The sequence below is a fragment of the Myotis nattereri genome, assembly GCF_964212035.1.
Source record: "Myotis nattereri genome assembly, chromosome: 13".
In the NCBI taxonomy this organism is placed as follows: domain Eukaryota; kingdom Metazoa; phylum Chordata; class Mammalia; order Chiroptera; family Vespertilionidae; genus Myotis; species Myotis nattereri.
Genome location: NC_138088.1, coordinates 28154885 through 28179866, shown reverse-complemented (window position 1 = coordinate 28179866; position 24982 = coordinate 28154885). Strand labels below are relative to the sequence as shown.

Sequence of the window (24982 nt, the reverse complement as noted above, 5' to 3'; positions counted from 1 at the left end):
TTTATCACATCGCAGACTGGCAAATAGGTTGCAGACCATAATTTGAGTACATTGGCTAAAGACAGTACCATTCTATTCTTATTCAATGATTAATTTTTAGGTACTAAACTTACTCTATTACTATCCTCACTTTATTTCCTTTTGTTATTTTACTTATCTTGTATTTTTACCATTTTTTTATACATGTATTCCAACCATAAGGTATTAAGAACTTGAGGGGGAAGGGGTGCAAGAATGAATATAACTTGGATCCTGCATTCAAAGGATTTGTTGGCATTTAAGAAGACAATATATTTAAATAACTGTAATAATATGTAGTGATAAGTACTATAATAGTGTATAGAAGAGAAAGTGGTTAAGTCTGTCTTGAGTTTCACAGAGGAAAGGAACATTTTTTTCTGGTTATTAACTTAACTACCAAAGAAAATAGAGACAGACTCATAGATAGAAAGCAGACAGACAGTTCTGGTGGGGGGAGAAGTTGTTGGGAGGGGTGATGGGATTGAACAAAAAAGGAAAAATAAGGGAACTCATGGACATGGACAACAGTGTGGTGGTGGTGGAGGTGGAGGTGGAAGAGGGCATAGTGGGGATAAATGGTGTTGGAAAAAATAAAATAAAAATGAAAAATAAAATTTGCCAGAAGTGGGATAAGGCCATTTCTGGTATAGAGCATGTATAAAGGCATAAAATCATGTATGTTCCAGGAATCATGGCATTTAGTATTGCTCAAGGAAAGAAGTGGTCCTTATGAGAAAATAAACTGAAAGGTAATTAGGACTAGCCAGATTATGGCATGAGTTTGGATTTATCTAGTCTGAAATCCCATTAATAGATTTCAAACTTTCTAATTAGTAGAGAGTCTTTAAAAAAAACAACAACACATTTTGCAGAAGTAAAAATAACATTTTATTAGTATACTTTTATCCTGTAATTTCAAACTCCTAGCATTCTTCAGATAAAGTCAATCAGGAATAATGAGAAATTAAAATTGCAGTTATACTTGAAAGTTGCTATTTTATATCAGCCTCAACACATGCTTTATTTTTGTACTAGAGGCCCAGTGCACAATATTTGTTTACTTGGGGGGGAGGGGTCCCTCAGCCCAGCCTGTGCCCTTTTGCAGTCCGGGACCCCTTGGGGGATGCCCGCCTGCCAGATTAGGCCCGCTTCTGGCTGAGGCACACTGACCACCAGGGGGCAGTTCCTGCGTTGAACACCTGCCCCCTGGTGGTCAGTGCGCGTTATGGCAACCGGTCGTTCAGCTGTTCAGTCGATTTGCATATTAGCCTTTTGTTATAGGACTTTATTTTTACTGAATTGTTCCTAGGAAATGCTGGTTCATACAGATAAGTAGTGGCAAATGGTAATGTTTTAAAACTCATTTTACATTCTCACAATACTCTTCAAATAAACTGATACAGATTTAAAGAGAAACAGATATTTTTCAATATATTTTTATTAGTTTCAGAGAGGAAGGGAGAGGGAGAGACATAGGAACATCAATGATGAGAGAATCATTGATCAGCTGCCTCCTGCACACCCCCTACAGGGAATTGAGCCTGCAGCCCTGGGCATGTGCCCTGATGGGAAATCAAACCCTTGACCTCTGGTTCATAGGTTGACACTCATAGTAGAGTAGGTGTATTTTGATAGTAGAGTCAAAGAGTAAGTGTTCCTTTTGGAGGGAGGTAATAGGATGGAGTCATCAGTGAGTTTAGTTTTTCATTGTTGTGGGTTTTGTGTGTTTTTTTGAGAAAATAAGTATTTTGTGATATCCTGAGATATTTGTTGATAACATTAAGAAAAAACTCATGCCGAAACCGGTTTGGCTCAGTGGATAGAGCATCGGCCTGCGGACTGAAAGGTCCCGGGTTCGATTCCGGTCAAGGGCATGTACCTGGGTTGTGGGCACTTCCTCAGTGGGGGATGTGCAGGAGGCAGCTGATCGATGTTTCTCTCTCATCGATGTTTCTAACTCTCTCTCTCTCTCTCTCTCTCTCTCTTCCTCTCTGTAAAAAATCAATAAAATATATTTAAAAAAAATAAAATAAAATAAAAAACTCATAACTTTTTGCTGATCTGTTAAATTTCAGGCAGTGGAATTTATTTTACTTTCATAGTGAATCTTAAAATTTTAAGAATCAATTTACCTACATTCATAGGTTTGGTAACATTGTAACTATATTGTCAAATTGTGTTTCTTCAACATATTAAACATCTGGTTTATCAAATTAGTTTGCCCCTTATCTTTATTTGAAAGATATCTATCAAAGGTTTTTTGATTTAATAAATAAAGTATTTTTGTGTCTTTTGAAGTATTTATATCTTGCTTCAGGATGCACGCCCACCTAAGTTTGGTATAAAAATGAATTTGGAAATTTTATATTCATAACATTATAATTAGTTTAAAAATCTTTAATTTAAGCAATAGTCTGCATGTGATTATCTAAAACTATTTTTAAACACCTTAATATTCAGTCCTTAGTAGTGAACAATTATTACTTCATGAAAGCTGGCAATAGCTTTTACAGGAACTACCCCCCCCCCCCAGATTTTAAAATTTTATTGACTTCCCTTAATATAGTCGTCTCAACACTTCTAACAGTTTAGTTGATGGTATGTAAAAAACTGATTTAGACATTAAAAATTTCTTCTCCGCCCTAACCAGTTTGGCTCAGTGGATAGAGTTTCGGTCTGCGGACTGAAAGGACCCAGGTTCGATTCCGGTCAAGGGCATGTACTTTGGTTGCGGGCACATCCCCAGTGGGAGGTGTGCAGGAGGCAGCTGATGGATGTTTCTAACTCTCTATCCCTCTCCTTTCCTCTCTGTAAAAAAATCAATAAAATTTTTTTTTGAAAAAAAAAATTTCTTCTCCATTGTTTGTCATTTTACCATTCTTGCATTTTGCATTTACCTATTTGAGAAACTTCTACACATGTAATGGAGAGACCTGCCACATTCATATTCTCATTCAGTTAAATTGGAAACATTATGTCAGCATTTGAATTAATCAAGCATAGGTGATGAGTAATTTTGTACTCTCAGCATTTCAGACATGTACCAAGGTTTTATTTCAGTTTTTGGATAACAGTTTTATTAATTTAATATATTTATTGCAATGTCAGGCACACTTTTTTTTTAAACCATGGAACTTGTCAGAGACCATATTTGCAAAACCTTGTATGAACACATATGTAATACCTTAATCAATAAAGAAAATAAAAAACAAAACAAGAAATTTAATGAAAAGTTATCACTTTTTATCAGTACAGTGTAAATTTTACTGATAGATGACTATCAATGAAATTTAGCATTGTATTTTAGCTTTTGTGAGAGCTTCCAGCATATTTATTTCATTTTGAACATAGTTGTCAGTGTAGTCAATATTAGCTGAAAAATCAAGTGGTACTAATTAATAGTAAGACTTTGAGACATCTTGGGCCAAATTAGTCTCGATACATACATGTTAACGTTTCTTAAACGTTTCTTATTGTAACTAGGTAAGTTTTATAGGTAAATTGCCTTTACTGGAAAAAGTAAAACTCTATCCCAAACTTAGAATAACTTCATCACAAATATAATTAGAATAATTAGAGAAATACACAAAATTCATAGAAAGCTCTTCTATTTGATTTGGGCTGAAAGGCCAAATACATGCACCTGAATCTTGCATGAAATGAATTGAACTCTGCTTGCAGGTACAGGTGTACACCTCAAAGATAATTGCAGGTTTGGTTTCAGACCACTACAGTAAAGTGAGTATTGCAGTAAAGTGAGTGGTAAACATTTTGCTGGTGAAGGGTCTTGCCTTCAGTTTCGAAAAAAAAATACATAACATCTGTGAAGCACATTAAAGCCAGTGCAAAAAAATAAAATAAGATGTGCCTGTAATAATGTGTTTGTAAAATTTTATTTGAGCTTATACTTGCTGACTTGAGTTAAACAAACAAACAAACATGAAACATGAACAGAGCCATAACCTTTTTATACATTATGCCATTTCTTGCTCTGAGGTAGCAGGCAAACTTTTGATGTTATCCAAAATCACATAATACAGCACAATATAATATGTGCTATTTGTATTGCAATTTTAAAAATAGTTAAAATAATTTAAAAGGAAGATAAATGATAACGTTTGCTGAACCCTTTAATGAACTCTGTATTTAAAAATATCAATAAATCATTGCTCAGGACCAATTTAAACCACTGATTCTCACCTGCAGGGCTTGTTAAACATAGGTTGTTAGGTTCCACCCCCAGAGTTTCTGATTCATTAGATCTGGGGTGGAGTCAGAGGACTTGAATTTTCTAGCAAATTTCCAGATGATGCCAATATTGGTGATTCAGAGACCACACTTGAAGAAGCACTGCTCTTGGTAGCATGACCAAAGAAATTCTTAGGTAAGAAAGAGATACTACGTATTTGGTTTTAATAAATAGTATTCTGGTAGCCATCTGCGGAATGAACTGGGATAGTGAGCCCAGAAGTTTAACCACTTAAAAGGCGATTATAGATACTAGGATTGTTAAGACAAGGCAGATAAAAATAGGGAGCAGAATTGAACAACATATATCTTAAGTAAAAATTGGTTGACTTTGTGATTAAACTAGAAGTGTGAAATACCAAAAAGGAGTTTTTGTTGATGGCTAAATTTGCTAGATTGGGTATATTTTGACACCAGTAAATAAAGTAGTAATTGTTGGTTGGAGGGAATGTGAAGGAGTGGCATTGATAACAAGCTCTTCCTAAAGTGTTTTGGGGACAAGTTAGGTTTCACACACTTGTGGAATGATTACATGAAAGAGTCCAGAAAGCATGATTAAACTATCTGTGTCCCATAGGGAGAGAGTTTGAGGATAAAGATGAAAATTTGGTAGTCCTTTTCAAGCTATTTTGTTGTTGCTGCTGTTTTTATCAAGTGTTCTTTATCTTTTAGTCAGTATTTCGGATCTTGTCAAATTGTTGAATGAGCTCATTAGAGTGAGTAAATTTGAATTCTTTTTGTGGTGTCTAAAAGCACTTAAAAATTAATTACTTTTGATATAATAATAATTTTGACTTCAGTGTGGTTATTTGGGGAAGTTCACATGGAAGAAATACAGTTGATCCAAGCTCTGTATTTGTTAGATGTATCCCCCTTATTTTGACTGGAAAGAGAATTAAGTATATGATTTTCCATGTTTATTGTGGAAATACACTGGAATAATTTTTTTTTTCTCCTTGGCAACATAATCTGCAGTACATAAATGAACTGCTAGAACTTAAATTAGCAGGAAAAAAATGACACTGTAGCCAAAAGAAAAACTAAAATCTTCACCAAAGCTATTTCTAAAACTTTCATACTGCACATGTATTTCCAAGGTTGTTTGTTGGTTTTTTCTTTGAACCTACTAATTTAAATGTTTACTAGGATATCTATTTAATACTGGCCTAAACATGACATAGTCTTTATTACACTTAATTTTTGTGTATTTTTGCAGATTCTTTGTATTTAAAATTAGATAAACCTTTCATTTTAATAAATACAGTTTTGTGTAACTTTTTCAAAATATGCTAAGTATGAATGTTTGAGATTATTCTTATGTATTTTCTTCTGTTGCAATTCAGTATGTCCAATATTAATTTCCATGGAACTTTTGTTATTTTTAGTGATTTTTTAAAGGAAAGCTTAATGACTAAAAAGCAGTGGTTCTGGAATTTGCTGTTTATACTACTTGTTTTGCTAAATGCTCTACTTATTGAAATTATAATGATAAAATTTATGGTAATAATATTTGACCTTGAAGTAGTGATGTGTTTCAAATACCATTTAGCCACCTCTACTAGAATTTCTATTCTGCACCATGTGTTGTAGAAGTATATCTTCATCTATATAAATATTTCTAAAAACTTATTATAGATCAACATTCACTGAACATTTTCTTCACTGACTTCATAATAATTTGAAGAATGTTCCCCCAGGTTTTTTGTTGTTTTTTGCCTGTAGCATTAATACTTTTTTACAGTTTAAACTTTCTGATTTCAAAGACCACTTAGTTTCATTATCATGTACTAATATTTTCATGAAAATCTTAAATATATTTCTCTGGATACATGCATTATGCTATTTATTTACCACAAGTAATGTGTGTGTGCATTTATGTATTTACTTATTTTTATTTCATTTTAAAATAAAGATGTGCTGTCCTTTAAGAAAATGTGATATAAAATCTAAACTTAACAAAACACATTAATCAGGGAATAAACATTTTTCCTATAGTAGTGTTCTTTGTCATTTCTCTAATGTTTTCATTGTTAAGGACTTGACAAAAAGGCAAAATGGCAGTGAAATGTAATACCAACTAAATTGTCTTAAACAATGGTTTCTTAAATTTTGTCTGAAATTTTTATGAGGGGAAGTATATACTAAACATTGGGAATGCAGATTTAACATTTTTAGCAGCTTCTATTTATAGGCCATGTGAAAGGTAGCTCCATTATAATTGTGCTGACAAATTTCAAAAGCACTGCTGCATTTGTATCATTTCCTTACGAGTTTGCGCATTTCTATCAACATTTCTTTATTTTTTTTTCCTTTGAACACCCAGAACTCTTGTGAAATGTCAAAAACATTGTTTTGAAGTAAATAATGACTCCTAAGAAAGCTAAGTGTGATGATGTAAGAAAAAAGAAAGGAGAAAAAGGATTTCACCCAAAATAGTTTTTGTTAAATTAAAAAGTAGTTTTGCAGCACTGGCTCTCTGGCTAAGTTGGTTAGTGTCAACGCATATACAAAAAAAAAAAAAAAAAAAAAAAAAAAAAGGTTGCAGGTTCAATTCACAACCAGGGTACATATCTAGGTTTCAGGTTCAGTCCCCAGTTGAGGCACATACAAGAGGCAACCGATAAATGTTTCTCACTGGCATTGATGTTTCCCTCCCTTCCTCTCTCTCTGAAATCAATAGAAACATATCCTTGGGTGAGTATTTTTTAAAAATTTGCAAATTTTTGTTTTTGACTAATTTTATTATATTAACAACATAAGGTATCATAATTTATTTTGGCAGCAGAACTTATTTTGCTTTTAAAATAAACTTTATTCTCTTGTATTATCAGTAAGGGTCTGTGAATGGCTTACTTCCATTTGTTGTACTCGATTTTTTATGGGGGAATTATATACTTTGCATTTACAATGTAAGGAAATTCAAAAGTGTTGTGTAAATGCCTTGAGTATATTTTGTATGAATCCATGGTCACATAAGATAATCAATTGGACCATAGAATATAGTAATAGAACTTCCATTAATATTTATTTTGTCTTAAGTTTGATTAGTCTTACCTACATAGGTTAGTACTTGGTACATCAAATAACCATGTAGACTGTATGTACATGGAGTACCCTTGTATAATTAGAGTATGGAATTGAGAAATGAAAAATATTAGTGTTTAGTAGAACGCCTACTGATGTACTTGCCTGCATTCTGATGTACCTGTTTTTTGTGTGTGATATCTTCTCCAATTGTGATTGCCTTAAAACCAAGTATTTAAATAAATTGAATTTAGAGCTGGCCATTTGAATTGCTATATCACAAAATATTAAACCAAGATTATCAAAATAAAAACATATTTGTATACTTTTTAAGTAATAAATATAAATTTAAAGAATTATGTATTTTATCATTCTAAATTTTTATTTTGTCCATAGTCTATAATCTTTAGATTGCTTTGAATAGTATGAACATTTTAATAATATTAACTCTTCCAATCCATGAGCATGAAGTATTTTTCCATTTATTTGATCTTCAATTTCTTTCATTAGAGTTTTATTGGTTTTTACTGTACAGATTTTTCCCATCCTTGGTTAAATTAATTTATACTTATTTCATTCTTTTTGATGCATTTGGAAATGGAATTGCTTTCTTAACTTCTCTTTCTGTTTCTTTTAATTTCTTGTTATTAGTGTATAGAAATACAACAGATTTCTGCATATTTGATTGTGAATCCTGCAAATTTACAGTATTTGTTTATTCAAACAATTTTATGTAGCCTTTAGCATTTTTCTTTGTATAATATCATGCCATCTGCAAATAGTGACAGTTTTACTTCTTTCTTCCAATGTGGGTGTCTTTTATTTTTCTTCTTGCCTAATTACTCTAGTTAGGCTTCCTAGTGCTGTGTTGAATAAAAGTGATGAGAGTAGGCAGTCCTTGCCTTGTTCCTGAGAGATACAGTCAGGGGAGAACTGAAACGCATCCATTGGATTTGTTACCATGGAGTGTATTGTGACATGACAAGAGGACTTCTGTTGGAGTGGTCCAGGCAGAAACTAGACTTGACTGGTTTTAAGAGTGCATAGGAGGTGAAGAAATGGAGATAACACATTTTGGATGATGTTCTCAGAGAAGGATGTATAAGAGTAAGTGTTTTAAAAATGTATGTGTGTGTGTGTGTTTTCTAGATTGTACTATATGCTACTTGAAAGTATGAACTCTAGTGTCTCTAACTCATCTTTGAATCTTCTTGCACTTATGCATTCAGTAATGATTATTGAACATACAGGGTGGGCAAAAAGTAGGTTTACAGTTATAATACAAATAAATAATGCAATAATTAATAAATAATAAAAGAATAAATTGCTTAATGTACTCACAACTGTAAACTGACTTTTGTCAACCCTTGTATGTCAATTAGCCTTCTAATTATGGGAAGAGTTTTATTTTGCTATTAATATTTATTTTGCTACTCTTGGAGGAGATTCTAATACTCAAAATTTATATAGTTACTAATGGAAAATTGCTTTTGCCTTTTCATAACCTTGAGATAAAAAGTAATATATACAACCCTACCTCTTAAAAAACACTATCTCCAATATTTATTTTGTAACTGAGACACTTTTTAGTGTTCAGGTATAGAGAATTTGAAGTGATGAGGGGAGTGGTCTATTTTTATTTAGGAAAATAAATTTCAGTGTGCTGATCAACTTTATAATAATACTCTAAATACAAATAAAGTCTCAGTTTTAAAAAACACATTATGATACAATAGCTTCTCTACTGTTTGCAATTATACTTGCTAGTGAAAACAAACAAAATAATTTGTCAATAACTATTATGTATGTTTTGAAACTCCAATTTTTAAATTTCTGGTGCAGAGAAAAATGTACACCTTTCTTCCTAATTTTTCTTCGTGAAATACAATTGTGGTATCTGTATTTCAAAGAAATGTTTGCTCTTGAAATGTTTTAACTGTTTCTGTGCATACTGATAACTGATTATATTGTCAAGTTATTCTACATTAAATTTTTTTGCATAAAGTCACTGTATTTAGTTACAATAACTATTTGTAAAGTTATTATATTTAGTTACAAAACTTTATTTGCGTAAAGTTTTGTATAAAGTATTGTGCATAGCAATGAAAGGACAAATGTGGAAAAAATAAATTATGGCACATAAATTATATATTATATATCACTATTCAATTTATAGAATAAAATTTAGATAGCTTGAATGTACTTATGATTCATAATAAAATGTTAGAAAAATGGAATGTATAATAATGCTTCCTACTAAATACATTTAATAGCTTTCATCATTCTTACCTTCACTTGAGAAACAGTTCTTTTTAAGCATGCCTACCAGAAAAACAAAGAGATTCAGGTATTATGTCAGCATAAACCTTTCTGAACTTGAACTAAGATAAAATACTCTTTTCACTAAATGTTACCTTCTAGTTGATTACTGAACGAATACTTTTATAAGATTTGTATAAATTTCATTGAAATCAAACTCAGAGGTGCCACTGCCAGTTCTGTGAGTCACCCAAGTCTCCAAGCTAAGATATTTGCTTAAGTAGCTGTCCTTGTTTCTGAATATGTTGGGACTCCATATATGAATTTTTTTCTTATTATAGACATGGATGGATCCAAATTTTGAAGTGTCTGAAGTTATACAGTTTGGGGTGTCCTATTTGGGAAAAAAAAATACAAAATTGGGGGTACAAAATCAAGTACTAGAAACAAGTACAAGTGAAAGGGCCCTTGGAGCTTAAACTTAGTTTCCGGATAAATTCCTCTCTCCTGATATATTGAATATCATTCTCCCCATTTTTAGTGTGAATCACTTGAGTACAAATAATTTAGGCAACCTTTCCTAAGATCAGATAACTAGAAGTGGCAAAGATATGAAAGTCTTGTTTTATTCCAAAGCCCATGCAACATAGACATAGGGTAAAATAGAAGAATCTGACAAAATGTTATAACAGTTCTGAAGAAAGCTATCTGGATACTCTGGAGTCATCAGGATGGGCTTTCAGAGATGTGGCTTGAGATTAACTTTGAAGAATAGATTACATTTTTTAGGAACTTTCAAATAGCTGTCCTAATAGGTGTACGATGATTATCTCATTGTGGTTTTGATATGCATTTCCCTGATGATTTGTAATGTTGAGCACCTTTTCATATACCTGTTGGCCATTTGTATGTCTTCTTTGGAAAAATGTGTATTCAAGTCCTTTGCGCATTTTCAATGGAGTTACTTTTTTTGGTTATTGAGTTATGAGTTCCTTACGTATTTTGTATATTACCCTTTATCAGATATTTTGCTATTGAGTTATGAGTTTCTTATATATTTTTATATCACCCTTTATCAGATATATGGTTTGCAAATACTTTCTCCCAGTCTGTAGATTGCCTTTTCATTTTGTTGATGGTTCCTTTGCGATGTAGAAGGTTTATATTTGAATATAGTCCCACTTGGTTATTTTTGCTTCCGTTGTGTTGGCTTTTGGTGTCTAATTCAAAAAGTCATTGCCAAGACCTATATGTCAAAGAGCTTTTCCATGTGTTTTCTTCTTGGAGTTTTAGGATTAATCATAAAGTTTAAGTTTAATCTATTTTGAGTTGATATTTGTGTATGGTGTAAAACAACAGTTCAATTTCTTTCTTTTGCATATGGTTATCCAGTTTTCCCAGCATCATTTATTAAAGAGACTATCCTTTCTGCATTTATGTGTTCTTCATAACCTTGTGGAAAATTAGTTGACCATATATGCTTGGATTTATTTCTGGGTCCTCTATTCTGTTTATTTGTCTGTGTGTCTGTTTTTATGACAGTGCCATGCTGTTTTGATTACTATCGCTTTCTAATATAATTTGAAATCAGGAAGTGTGGTGTTTCCCACCCTGTTCTTCTCAAGATTGCTTTAGCTATTTAGGGTCTTTTGTTGTTCCATATGAATTTTAGATTGTTTATTCCATTTTTATGAAAAATGCCATTGGAGTTTTGATAGGGATTATGTTGAATCTGTATGTCATTCTGGGTACTATGGACAGTTTAGCAATTTAATTTTTCAAATCCATGATCATGGGATAATTTTCATTTATTTGTATCTTCAATGTCTTTCATAAGTGTTTTATACTTTTCAGTGTACAGATCTTTTAATTCCTTGGTTAAATGTATTCCAAAGTATTTTATTCTTTTTGATGCTATTGTAAATGATACTCTTTTTTATTTTATTTTCAGGTCATTACTAGTGTAAAGAAATGCAACTAGTCTTTGTATGTTGATTTTTTTAATCCTACAACTTTACCAAATTTATTAGTTCAAACAGTTTTTTTGTGTAGTTTTTAGGGATTTCTACATAGAGGACCTTGTCATCTGTAAACAATGGTAATTTTACTTCTTTCTTTCTGAGTTGGATACCTTTTACTTTTCTCTTGTCTGATTGCTCTTCATATCATATGATCCAGCAATCTCTATTTTGGCTATATACACAAAGGAAAGGAAGTCAATATTTTGAAGAGATAGCTGTATTCCATGTTCACTGCAGCATTATTCACAATAGCCAAGTTATGGACACAACCTAAGTGTCTGTCTATGGATAAATGGATAAAGGAATCGTGATATATATATATATATATGTGTGTATATATATGTGTGTATATATAGATATACACACACATATATATATATATATGTGTGTGTATATATATATATATATATATATATATATATATATATATATATACACACACATACACATGTGCAATAGAATATTATTCAGCCTTCAAGGAAGAAATCCTGCCATTAACAACAATATGGATTAACCTGGGGGACATTGTGTGTGCTCTCTCTCCTTCCCCTTTCCTCTCTCTCTCAAAATCAATTTAAATAAATAAATAAATAGGTAATTGGGAATACAGATTATGAAAACAAATGTGATTCAACATTTGCACTTTGGGGGATTTATCCAAATCATAGCTATGTACAAAATTTATATAGAATAGTGGTGACTGGAGTGTTATTATGGGAAGAGATTGGAAACAATATGTCCAGTATTAGGACGGCTAATTAATAGAGTAAATCAAGATTAGAATTATGTGTAGTCATGGAAGAACATTCACAGTATATTAAGAAAAAGATAGGTTACAAAACAGTATGCACAGTATGATAATAGTATAGAGATTACAAGTGATTTTTATTCTCTTTTCTGTATTTTTTCCTAAAAGTTCCAATAGTATTCAGTGTTACCAATGTTGAGATTGTAAATAAAGCATTTTCAAGTTTTGCTGTAGTTACTATTTTGAGTTTTATTACTATCTTACTTAGTTTTTCTTTCATGACTTTAAAAGTATTATAGTATTTTAAAGTTGTTTTTATGAAGAGGAAAGTACTTTTGACTTTGTAATGGAAATTAGAGATACGTTTATTTCAACATATGTATGTATATATATTTATGCATACATATGTAATCTTAATTATAAAATCAACTAGGGGCCTGGTGCACGAAATTCGTGCACTGGGTGTGTGTGGGGGGGGGGTGGGGGGGGAGTGTCCCTCAGCCCAGCCTGCCCCCTCTCACATACTGGGAGCCCTCAGGCATTGACCCCCATCACCCTCCAATCGCAGGATCGGCCCCTTGCCCAGGCCTGACACCTCTGACAGAGGCGTCAGGCCTGGGCAGGGGACCCTCATTTCCCCCCATCACTGGTTCTGCCTCTAGCCCAGGCCTGATGCCTAGGCCAGAGGTGTAGACCCCCATCACCCTCCGATCGCCTGATTGGCCCCTTGCCCAGGCCTGACGCCTCCGCCAGAGGTGTCAGGCTTGGAAAGGGGACCCCCATCTCCCTCTGATCGCTTGCTCCACCCCCCGCCCAAGCCTGACGCCTCTGACCCAGGCTTCAGGCCTGGGCAAGGGGACCATCATATCCCCCCAATCCCCGGCTCCGCCCCCCACCCAGGCCTGATGCCTCAGCCAGAGGAGTTGATCCTCATCACCCTCCGATCACCAATCAACGGATCGGCCCCTTGACCAGGCCTGAGGCCTCTGGCAGAGGTGTCAGGCCTGGGCAGGGGACCCTCAGCTCCCTGCGGTTGCAGGCTCCGCCCCTGCCCAGGCCTAATGCCTCTGGCCTAGGCGTCCGGCCTGGGCAGCGGGGACCTGCAGTGGCAGCGGGGGGCGCCGCGATCGCGCGGGCTCCGCCCCTGCCCCTGCAGGACGCCTCTGGCTGAGGCGTCTGGCCCGGGCAGCGGGGACCCGCAGCTGCAGCGGCCCCGCGATCATGGGCTCCGCTTTAGGCCCAGGCAAGGGACTCCTAGCTCCCGGGACTGCCAGCTTCCACCGTGCCCAGCTGCCATCGCTGGCTCCACCCCTACTTCCTGCTGTCACTGGCCAGGGCGGCAAAGGCGCCTGATTCTCCTATCATGGCTGGGGGGCAGGGCAAAGGCGGCCCCAGGGCCACCTTTGCCCTGCCCCCCAGCTCTTAGCTCCCCCCTGGGTTTCCGATCACTGTCAGTGGCAGGGGGCTTCTTCCTGCTTTCCTTTTCGCCTCCCTGCATTGTGCCTACATATGCAAATTAACCGCCATCTTGTTGGCAGTTAACTGCCAATCTTAGTTGGCAGTTAATTTGCATATAGTCCTGATTAGCCAATGAAAAGGGTATCGCCGTACGCCAATTACCATTTTTCTCTTTTATTAGTGTAGATTCTCCTAGCTGTAGTTTGGTAGTATTTTTTTAAATCACTCAATTTTAGGAAGAAAAAAAGATATTATATAAGAAAATTGTTCCTGGTTGTTTTTAGGTGAAGTGAATCTAACCTCTGCAATTTTTTTCTTAGGACAGCTTAAGTCTTATTATTAAAACTAATTACCTTTATTACCTTTTAAAAACACTCTCTTACTTTATTCAAACTGAGTTATTTATGCTTTTTAAGTAATGTAACTAAGTTTTAGATTGGTTTCTATTATTAGCACTTGTAGGGAAGATATTATGAGGAAAAATATTACTAGTTCTTTTCACAACAAAACTGGTGGGGCTAAGGGACAATGGTGCAAAAAAATATGCCAAACTTTCAACATAATTTTAAGATTGAGAATATAGAACTTTCAAATTACCTCTAAGTTAAAAAAAATTCGGAAATATTTCCCAAACTCCTGCTCAAAGTCCAATTCTAGAGCAAGTAGAAAGAGAAGGAAGGATCCAGGGAGACTGCAGGAATGAGAAAAGAGGAGACTGGAGGGTCTAAGATTGAACTATTAGAGAATCTGAGTAAAGGGTATGGGAGCTCTTGCAAATTTTCTATAAGACTGAACTTATATTAAAAGTATTATCAAGAAATTAAAAGGTGAATTAGGTAGTAAGTAAATGATACAAAAATGGCAAAATATTGATAGTTGTTAAATATGGGCGATAGGCACATGAGTATTCATTATGTTATATTCTATACTTGGTGTATTCTTACAAACTTCCATAATAGACTTTTTAAAGAGAGTGAATCTGCAGTGATCATTTTATAGATAATATAAATGTATTTATTAAACACTGTTCCTTTTTTTTTTTTAAAATATATTTTATTGATTTTTTACAGAGAGGAAGAGAGAGAGATAGAGAGTCAGAAACATCGATGAGAGAGAAACATCGACCAGCCGCCTCCTGCACATCCCCCACCGGGGTTGTGCCCGCAACCCAGGTACATGCCCTTGACCGGAATCGAACCGGGGACCCTTCAGTCCGCAGGCCGATGCTCTATCCACTGAGCCAAACCGGTTTCGGCCACTGTTCCTTTTATGACACTTAAAATCAAAACATGTTGAAATAAACTAATGGCAAGGTATTTTATATTCATAGATTAGAAGACAATGGTCAAATGGCTATACCACTCAAACTGATCTATAGGTTAAACTCAATCCCTACCAAAATTTCACCTGTCTTCTTTGCAGAAATTGACAAACTGATCCTAAATTTAAGGTAGAAATTCAAGGGACCCATAATAGCCAAAATAATCTTGAAAAAGAGCAAAATTGGAGTACATCATACTTTCCAATTTTGAAACATACTGCATTGCCTCTACGGTAATCAAGACAGTGTAGTAATTGAATATGGGATGAGATATAGATCATTGGAACAGAATTGAGAGTGTAGAAAAGTGTAGAAATAAACCTTACATTTATAGCCAACTGATTTTTTTTGCAAGAGTGCCAAGTCAGTTAAATAAGGAAAGAATAAATTTCAATAAATGATGCTAGGGCAACTGCATATCCGCATGAAAAAGAATGAAATGGGTGTCTATTTCACACCAAATACAAAAATTAACTAAGAATGACCAAAAACCTAAATATGAGGGGTAAAACTATAAAGTTCTTAGATTAGAAGAAAATTTAGGTGTAAATATTTGGGGTCTAAGATTAGGCAATGGTCTCTTAGATATGACACCAAAAGTACAAGCAACAAAAGAAGATAGATAATAATACCTGGGGATGAGGATGTGGTGAAGTTAGAACTCTCATACAATGCTGGTTGGAATGTAAAATGGTATAGCCAATTTAGAAAACAGTCTGACAGTTCCTCAGTCAGTTAAACATAGAGACACCATATGAACCAGCAATTTTACTCTTAGTTATATGCCCAAGAGAAACGAAGATATTTGTCCACACAAAAACTTATACATGAATGTTCATTGCAACATTATTTATAATAACCAAAAAGTAGACACAAACCAAATGTTCATCAGCTGATAAGTAGATAAACAATAGATGGTATATTCATACAGTGGAATATTATTCAGCAGTAAGAATAAATGAAGTGCTTATGGATGAAACTTGAAAATATGCTAGGTGAAAATATACTAAAAGTGGAAGAGGGCAGTCATGAAGAACAGCATATTAGTATATGATCCATTTATATGAAATGTCCAAATAGGCAAATATAGAGAGACAATTAGTCATTGCCTGGGGCTGAGGAAAGGGGATAAGTAAGGGTTGGGATATGATGGTTAAGGTGTGGCGTTTCTTGGGAGTATAATAGAGTTCAATAATTGATTGTGGAGATGGATGTACAACTCTGAATCTACTAAAAGCCATTTATTTAATTGTATACTTTAAATTAGTGATTATATGGTATGTGGATTATATTTCAATAAAGCAGTTATTTTAAAAATCTGGTCATTCTTTTGTAAAGCATTTTAAATTTTGTGAGAGAACAGTCATACATACCAAATATGTCAGTATAATCTGTCAATGTTTCCAGCTTGCATTTCAATAACTGCTGTTAGAAAAATACTTTTGAAATGTCCGAAAAGCAATTTTCATATTTTGGACAAATATGAGTCATTTACTTTTTATTCAGTATTACCAGCACTATAGCCATAGATATTAGAATAAGTTGGCATGTAAAATAGAAAAATGTAGCTAGAATTTACCCTTAATATGAAGTCTTACTAAGAAAGGAAAGCTACATTGGGAAGTACACTTGATTGTGCAGATCTAAGATAGTACTGGTTGGTTACTGAATATTAGTGTCACGCAGATCACTGTTGTTTCACCAATTTTATAGAGAAAAATCATTGTCTTCTGTCACTTATCTCACATTTCAGTTAAATAATGATTTTCAGAGTGTGAGGAAGAAGAATGTTACATGTAATTTAGGACTAATTTAAGTTCAGTTCTTTACCTCTTCTGCCCCAGTAAGAAAGCTGCATAGAGAATAATCTGGTGGCTTTGTAAAGAACTGTGGTCTATGAGCGGTTACGTCATGGGCGATTTGGCTATTGATCCTACCTTAATCCAGAATGGCTACTGTGATCCCTGTGGATAAGAAAAATGGGGAAGCAGGCCCCCATGTGGCTCCTAAGAACTGGCTGAAGCTGGCGTTGGGGCCTTTCAAATTTGGGATAATTCAGGTTTCAACACCACATGTTGGCAAAATGCTTGATGCTTCACCAGCCTTACCTAGAGTTCCCAGAAGCCTTTGAGAACTGTCAACAGAGCTACAGGAAAGTCAGTAAAGACTAATGGCCCTCTCAAACAGAAACAGACAACTTTCTCTGCTAAAACGGTGACCAAGACTATTTATTAAAGCAAAATGCTCTGCTCCTGCATCAGATGACACCTATTGAGAAATAGAAACATTCTCTCCCTTCAGTCCTTTAGATTTTGAGAGTTTCGACCTGCCTGAAGAACACCAGATTGCATAGCCACCTGCCCCCCTTGAATGGAGTACCTCAAAAATTGAAAAGTGTTAACACCTTGCCCCCCTTCACCTCTAAAGATGCCCTCTCACTGGGGGAGTCTAATCCGTTGCAGTCTCCCTCAAGCATTCTGTGGACTGTGAATGTTGAGTTGCCACCTGTTTGCCATGACTTAGAGATTTAAGTTTCTTAGTGATTTATAGTTTGTTTGTATGTCTTAATAGTTTAACAGATTCTTCTTTTACAAAAAAGAACTGGGACTATGATAAGAAACTTGAAAATGAAGATTCTTGATATAACAAATCCTTTATATAAGTTTGAGCTTTATATTGTTCTGAATGTGGAAATGAGCAAAAGTTTCCACATTTCAATAATTTATATCTCAAGTTTTAATAATAAGTACAAATGAATAAAAAAAGTATTCTAGGAAATAATCAAGTATTTGTTATTTTAAGGTTGAATAAGATAACAATAGGGTAAGTATAAGTGGCAAAAGGTAGTGGTTTTTCTTTATTTTATTGATTTTTTTTACAGAGAGGAAGGGAGAGGGGATAGAGAGTTAGAAACATCGATAAGAGAGAAACATCAATCAGCTGCCTCCTGCACACCCCCTACTGGGGATGTGCCCGCAACCAAGGTACATGCCCTTGACCTGAATCGAACCTGGGACCCTTCAGTCTGCAGGCCGATGCTCAATCCACTGAGCCAAACTGGTTAGGGCAAAAAGGTAGTGTTTTATATAGTGTTAATATTTCAGAGTACTTTTATTAAATTGCATCAAATGCAAAATAGCTTTACTTTTCTCTATAGGATCTTAAATAACAATTTTTTCACTCAGTTGTGAAATTATATGGACAGTCATAATCCAAACAACTTCTACAGATATTTCTATCATTACAGTCCAGAAAGATTTTCATTAGTGTTGCTTATATTTTAAACATAATTACAATCAGGATAACAGGTTTAAATATAGGCTTTTCTGAATAGAGCAAAAATTACTAACATTTGAGTATTTATTGTCTTTCCCTTTCCCAAGGCCATTAAAAACATTTCGCTTGCAATCTTCCCTTCCTTTGACTTTTGAATGACTTTAAGGCAAAAGCAATTTGGAAATTCTTGAGGTCATGTGGGGAGGGATGAAAAAGATGGGGGAGTAATTTTTCTGTGAGTTTTACTGGAGATGGAATCTGGTAAAACTGCAGTGTGAGGGATGTACATAGAAGAAATAAGGATTTTTAAAAGTATTGTTCGAAAAATGATTTTTTTTCAAAAAAGTTATTTTGAAATTAGTTTCCATTGTCATTGGGTACCTCTCGTTACAACACAGCTTGAAATGAGACAACATGTGTCAAAGATTTAATAATACTGGGAATTGTCAAAAGTTTTATATCAGTAATTGAAATGGGAGTGTGGGGGCACACTTTTATTTATGTTGGCTTGGGGGAAGGGAACATGGGAAGGATGAGTGGAGTAAAATTTGATTCAGGGTGTTGTTCCAATATATAAAACAAACTTGGCAAATCTGTTTCCATCATACTTTTAGCCAAATTGATAGCATTTGCTCTAAGCGGAAATGTAGGATGCAGTCATTAAAGTGACCAGATGTCAGATCAGTTCAGGATTTTAATATCAATCAAGATAGCAGTTTTTTCTTTCCTAGCTTTATCTGTCCTTTTAGCACTCAAAATTAAATTTATCAAGCTACAACAAATGAAGTCCTAGAGTAATTCTTGACAGTAACTTGCAAGGGAATGGTCTTTAATATTACTTGTATATGTAGTATAAATATTACATGCTATTCTGTATATAAATTTCCAAAAGGGAAAAGGAGAAGCAATTTTTATAGACTGCCACTGGTACCTCATAGATTTTTTTTAAAGAAACATTTTTTTGACTGGACTCTTCATATCAACATTTCTGACTTCATCTAGCTTAAAACACCTGATATTTAATTTAGAACAGAATTCATTAGTCATATAGGAATAATGGTCTCTTGGGGCTTTTCAGATGGAAACTACCATGTAAGGCTAATCTTTTATAGACTAGAAAGATAGATTACCACTGTTTTTATTTTCATTCTGTGAAAGCAGAAATTGGAAAAGTAAATTGAAAATGTAGAGTTGGTAAAGACTAATTAGTTATGCTTTTTATTGGTAATATGACCTTTTACTGTCATTAACACTCAGATTACTTCATGAGCAAAAATGAAATCTCAAAGTTAGTAATTAGATAGTTGAATTCAGAAATATGTACACAGCTTGCAAACTGTAAAGATCCATTGGTTGGAAACTACCTATCTGTGCATTGTTTTCTTGCAGGGAACAAATCACAAGACAGTGGCATAGCTGAGATGGAAGAACTTCCAGTACCACATAACATCAAAATCAGCAACATTACATGTGACTCATTCAAGATTTCATGGGAAATGGATTCCAAATCAAAGGACCGTATTACACACTATTTCATTGACCTCAACAAGAAAGAGAACAAGAATTCCAATAAATTTAAACACAAGGTAAAATCCTAATACGCTTATATTAGCATCTTAAAAACTTTCTAAGTATGAGGACATTTTCAAAGAAGGAATAATGTTCTATTAATTACTTATATATAATGCATTTAACATTGGGAAAAATAAAAATTACATCTCATTTAAAAAACCTATCCATGAAATTTTGTAAGAAAATGGAATGCCAAGTATATTGTTAAAATATAATTTTTCTCAAAAAAAGGTAAAATCATAACTCACACAGACATAAAAAATGAACATATGTTAAAGATTTTATTTCACTTATTGATGAGGTGTAACAACCAGTTCAAAGAGTAATCCAAAGAAAAGACAATCAGGATATTGAAATAAATGTGTAAAGTAGAGACAAAACTGTTTGGGGTTGGAGGAGGAAGCAAAGGCAGGAGGGGAGGGTTGTGTGTACTCCCACCCCACTTAACAGAATTCATTTGCATGTATTTAGACAAGAATAACTGAATTGTTATAAGCTATCTAAAAATTACAGAGTGGTAAAATATCTTCCACAGAATCAGAAGAAGATAGCCAGAAGGGTGTGAGATAGGTGATATATAGTTTTTTATTGAAGCACACATTTTTCCCTATGTTAACTGCCAAAAGAGGAATGTGAGAGAGCTTATAAACTTTAGGGTGTTTGTTAAAATACTTTAGGGCTAAAAATTGTTTTATGTAGTCTTTGTTTTATGGTTTGAGAATGAAAATTATCCTTTAGTTGTTTCAGAAATGTAACACTTCTCTGATATTCTCATATTACCTACTTAACACATATCTTTTCTGTTACATATCTCCCTTCATAAGTAACTACAAAAAGAATAATAATTACCTGGTTGAAGTATTTTTTCTTATGTTTCAGTAATTTTACTGATGATGGTCTGGTTTTTTATACTGATACTAAGTTTAATTTGACAAATCTTTTGAAAGAACTGTCTTATTTTGTCTGGAAATTTTGCATTTTACTAGATATAGTTATACATACTAACTATAAGTGAGGATTATACTGCAGATAATGTGATAGAACAAGAGAAGTCATTATATTTACTGTGTTCCAATTCTGATTATGCTTCCTTTGCCCCTGCCTCCCTCCCTCCCTCCTCCTTCCCTCCTTCCCTTCCCTAGGATGTTCCAACAAAATTAGTGGCAAAAGCTGTTCCCTTGCCAATGACTGTCCGTGGACATTGGTTTCTGAGCCCAAGAACGGAGTATACGGTAGCAGTGCAGACTGCCTCAAAACAAGTTGATGGTGATTATGTTGTGTCTGAATGGAGTGAAATTATAGAATTCTGCACAGCAGGTAAGAGAAGAAGAAAAAATGTTTAATAATTCCTATAAAGCTAATTATAGAAAAATTTATTTTTTTGTAATTATAAGGTGATATGTATCGCGTAGATTGTTGCTGCATTGCCAGTAATATTGTATAACAGAACAAGCCGTGTTGTATTGATTGGAAGGAGCTGAGATTCTTAACAAAAGCTGGATAATGGCATTAAATGACTTCTTTGCTACGTACATAGTTTGATTTTTCAAAGTAAAAGCTTTGCAATAAAAATGGATGCAGTTTGAAAATACACTCAGCATATTTTGTGGAAGAACATTGTTTTTCTTCCTTTTACTTCTTTTTTTCCATAAGTATTGAAAGGAAGAAGCAGCAAGAAACATCCTTCTCTCATTTAGGGGAAAAGAGGCAGATCTCAATGACTGTACTTAATGAGAAACATTACTGGATTTTTTTCACTTGAGTGCTGAAAATCTCTCTCTAACCTAGTATCTTGTGTGTGTGTGACATGTACTCCTTTACTTCATTAGAAAATACCTTATGGCTGGCATGGCTCAGGGTTAGAGTGTCAGCCTGCAAACCAAAGGGTCCCTGGTTCGATTCTGGTCAAGGGTATGTACCTGGGTTGCAGGTTGCTTGCCTGGTTGGGGCAAGTGTGGGAGGCAACCAGTTGATGTGGCTCTCTCACATCGATGTTTCTCTCTCTCCCTCTCTTCCACTCTCTAAAATCAGTGGAAAAAATATCTTCTCCAATGAGGATTAACACACAAAAAGAAAATGCCTTATAGCTATTTGGCATTGAGATATCTGATGTGGAGAGACCATCCCCTTTGATCTTGAACTTAACCTTAATATTCTTATTATATTGGAGATGTTACCAATCATCTTATTCATTCGTTTATTCATTCAATCAAGAAACATATTTATTGAGCATTTAAATGTGTTGAAGGGATACATCTGTCATCCTCCCCTTTTGTCTATCAAAATGGTGCTTTGTTTCCTCTCTGTCTAGGTCAGTGGTTCTCAACCTTGGCTGCACATTAGAATCACCTGAGAATCTTTTTAAAATTCTGATTTCTGGGCCTCATCCTCCAGAAATTCTGTTTCTTTGTTATGGGGTGAGGCCATAACATTAGTAACAAAGAAACAGAATTTCCTAATGTTCAAACAAGGTTGAGAAACCACTGGTCTAGGTCAGTGGTCGGCAAATTGCATCTGGCAAGCCACATGCGGCTCTGTGGCCCCTTGAGTGTGGCTCTTCCACAAAATACCATGTGTGGGCGCGCATGTACAGTGCGATTGAAACTTCATGGCCCATGCGCAGAAATCGGTATGATATAGCAAGTGGTTGAGTGGCCTTAGCATATCATTAGCATATTATGCTTTGATTGGTTGAACGGCCAACCGGACACTTAGCATATTAGGCTTTTATTATATAGGATGTGCTTAGCTACTGCTTAATCTCAATATCTTCTGTTTTTTCTTAATCTAAAACTGAGTATAAAACTTCAGTAGGTATGCTGAATGGATGGAATTTAATTCTGTGTTATTTTGATTTTACCTTTAACCCTTTTTATGAGAAAGTTGCTAAGTATTGTGACATTCTTGGTTGCTAAGGATTTCAATGTTTTAGAGCAAGGAAAATATCTCTCTGGTACCATATTTCTTCCCATCTAAGATGTCATTGATTGTAAGAAAAAAATACTGCCAATTAAACTATGAAATTGTGTTTTCTTAGCACATTTGTCACACTCAGGTCAGACATACTAAAATGTTTTTTAAAATACATACTAGAATAGATGAAATATGGCATTGATCATAGACCAATAATCAGTAAGGAAGTAGCTGAAGATTTCTATATTGTATTAATAGTGAGTAAAGAATTTTCATTGACATAACTTTTACCTGTATTTGATGTCATGTTGAAATTAATATAGCCCCTCAATTTCTTTCCTGAATTAAAATTCCTATTTGGAATCTACCTTGTGTTTACTTATAGCATTTCTGTCCACTTACTTTAATTGTGCCTTCCCAGGGAGATTTAAGTAAGATACAGTAAGACACACACACATTCTCTTTGACAATGTTTGAATTCATGCTATTTTCCATAAGACTAAATTTATCATAGTATTTGTCCATTAAAAAGAGCTGTAGGTCAGCTGGTGTTGCTCAGTGGTTGAGCATCAACTCATGCACCAGGAGGTTGCTGGTTTGTTTCCCAGTCAGGGCACATGCCCAGTTGCCAGCTCGATCCCCAGCAGGAGGCATGGAGGAGGCAGCTGATCCATGTTGATGTGTTTCTATCTCATCGCTGTTTCTATCTCTCTCTCCTTTTCTTTCCGCTCTCTCTAAAAGCAATAAAAACATACATTTTTTAAAAAGAGCTATAATTTACCATTTGACATTAGGGAAAGGTGTGAAATATTTATCTTACGGAAACCCTTTGGCATTTCTAGTTCAGAAACATATATATATCATCTATCAATTGATACACACATTTATTCTATAATCTATTTAACTATATGTCTGCTTTATTTCTATGTATATGAAGGAAAACCTTATGTCTTTTGTTTAGAGTGATCTCCTTGTTGCTCTTATATTGAACTAAGTCCCATAATTCTTCTATAGAAGTTATAGGGTAAATTAATAAGGAAAATGCCAGCTTTTAAATGTGCCACAAAACTTTTCTCTATTTTGCATCTTTATTTCCATGAGTAAAATGTAAGAGGAACTTAAACTGTTTAAAGCTTGTTTCAATTTATTAAAATAATTCAGAGACTATTTCACCTATCTAAGCTTTATCTAGAACCTCGACTGTAAATTTTGAGAGGGCTGTTTTGTATAAATAATCTTTTAATCTGGACATTTCATTCACTCAACATTTATTGAGCACATACTGTGTGCTATGCACTGTGCAAAGTATTGGAAGTAAAACAATACCACAGACTAATCTACTTCTAGCCGCCTGTGACAGATAAAACCCTGTGTTTACCCCATAATAAGTCATAGTTGTCTGTATATTTATCTCCTCCTTTAGACTCTGTGTTCTTTGAGAGGAAGAATACATTTTTATCGTTTAACCTGATCATCTAATTTTGCATGGTACTTTGTACATCTTATGTTCTAACCTAAATAAATGTTTGTTGATCCAGTGAGTAAACAAACCATGAGCAATTCAAGTAGGCTGCTTTTATTTGTAATCTTTGTAGATGAAAACTTCTGCTCACCTTCTGGTACGGGAGTTTGACAGTAATCCTCAATTTCAAAACAGAAAGTTGGTGAAAAGATCAGGTTATTTTGAGAGATGATTTAGACTTTCATAGAGTCCTGTATACTCGAAATTAAAAGCCAACCAGATCTAACCTCTAAAATACTAACTGCATAAACATTTGGCAAATCATTAAACTCATAAGCCACAATTTCTGCATCATTAAAATCACCATATTTAATCTACCTTGCCAGCCTTATAGATTTAGGGAGTAAATTAAATGAGTATTATTTCGACTCCCTTACATTCTATTTGCTGTTTATTTCAGATTATAAGCTTTTTAAATTCAACTTATCAGCTGATTGAAGAAAAGCTTTCATGGTACTGAGTGACATTACTTGAGTTATGCAGAGTCTGTATCCCTTAATATTTTGTTTTAGGATCTTTCATTTCAAAGCATGAAAAAATGCAAGAGTATTCTAAAAAACAACCATAAACCATAACAAAAATATTTTTGTAGAAAGAAA

At 34.4% G+C, this 24982-nt stretch overlaps 1 protein-coding gene and 1 pseudogene across 2 annotated transcripts in view; both read left to right on the top strand.

Moving 5' to 3' along the window:
* The window catches only part of PHYHIPL (phytanoyl-CoA 2-hydroxylase interacting protein like), a 36789-nt gene that overhangs the window by 8244 nt on the left and 3563 nt on the right, over positions 1 to 24982 (top strand). The window contains exons 2-3 of the mRNA XM_081104473.1: positions 19766 to 19962; positions 21091 to 21265. Of these exons, the coding sequence (XP_080960599.1) occupies positions 19766 to 19962; positions 21091 to 21265 (372 nt within the window). The remainder of the gene's footprint in view (positions 1 to 19765; positions 19963 to 21090; positions 21266 to 24982) is intronic.
* LOC308528715 (securin-like) lies at positions 17049 to 17631 on the top strand (annotated as a pseudogene). The gene has a single exon. The product of its transcript is annotated as a securin-like (transcript).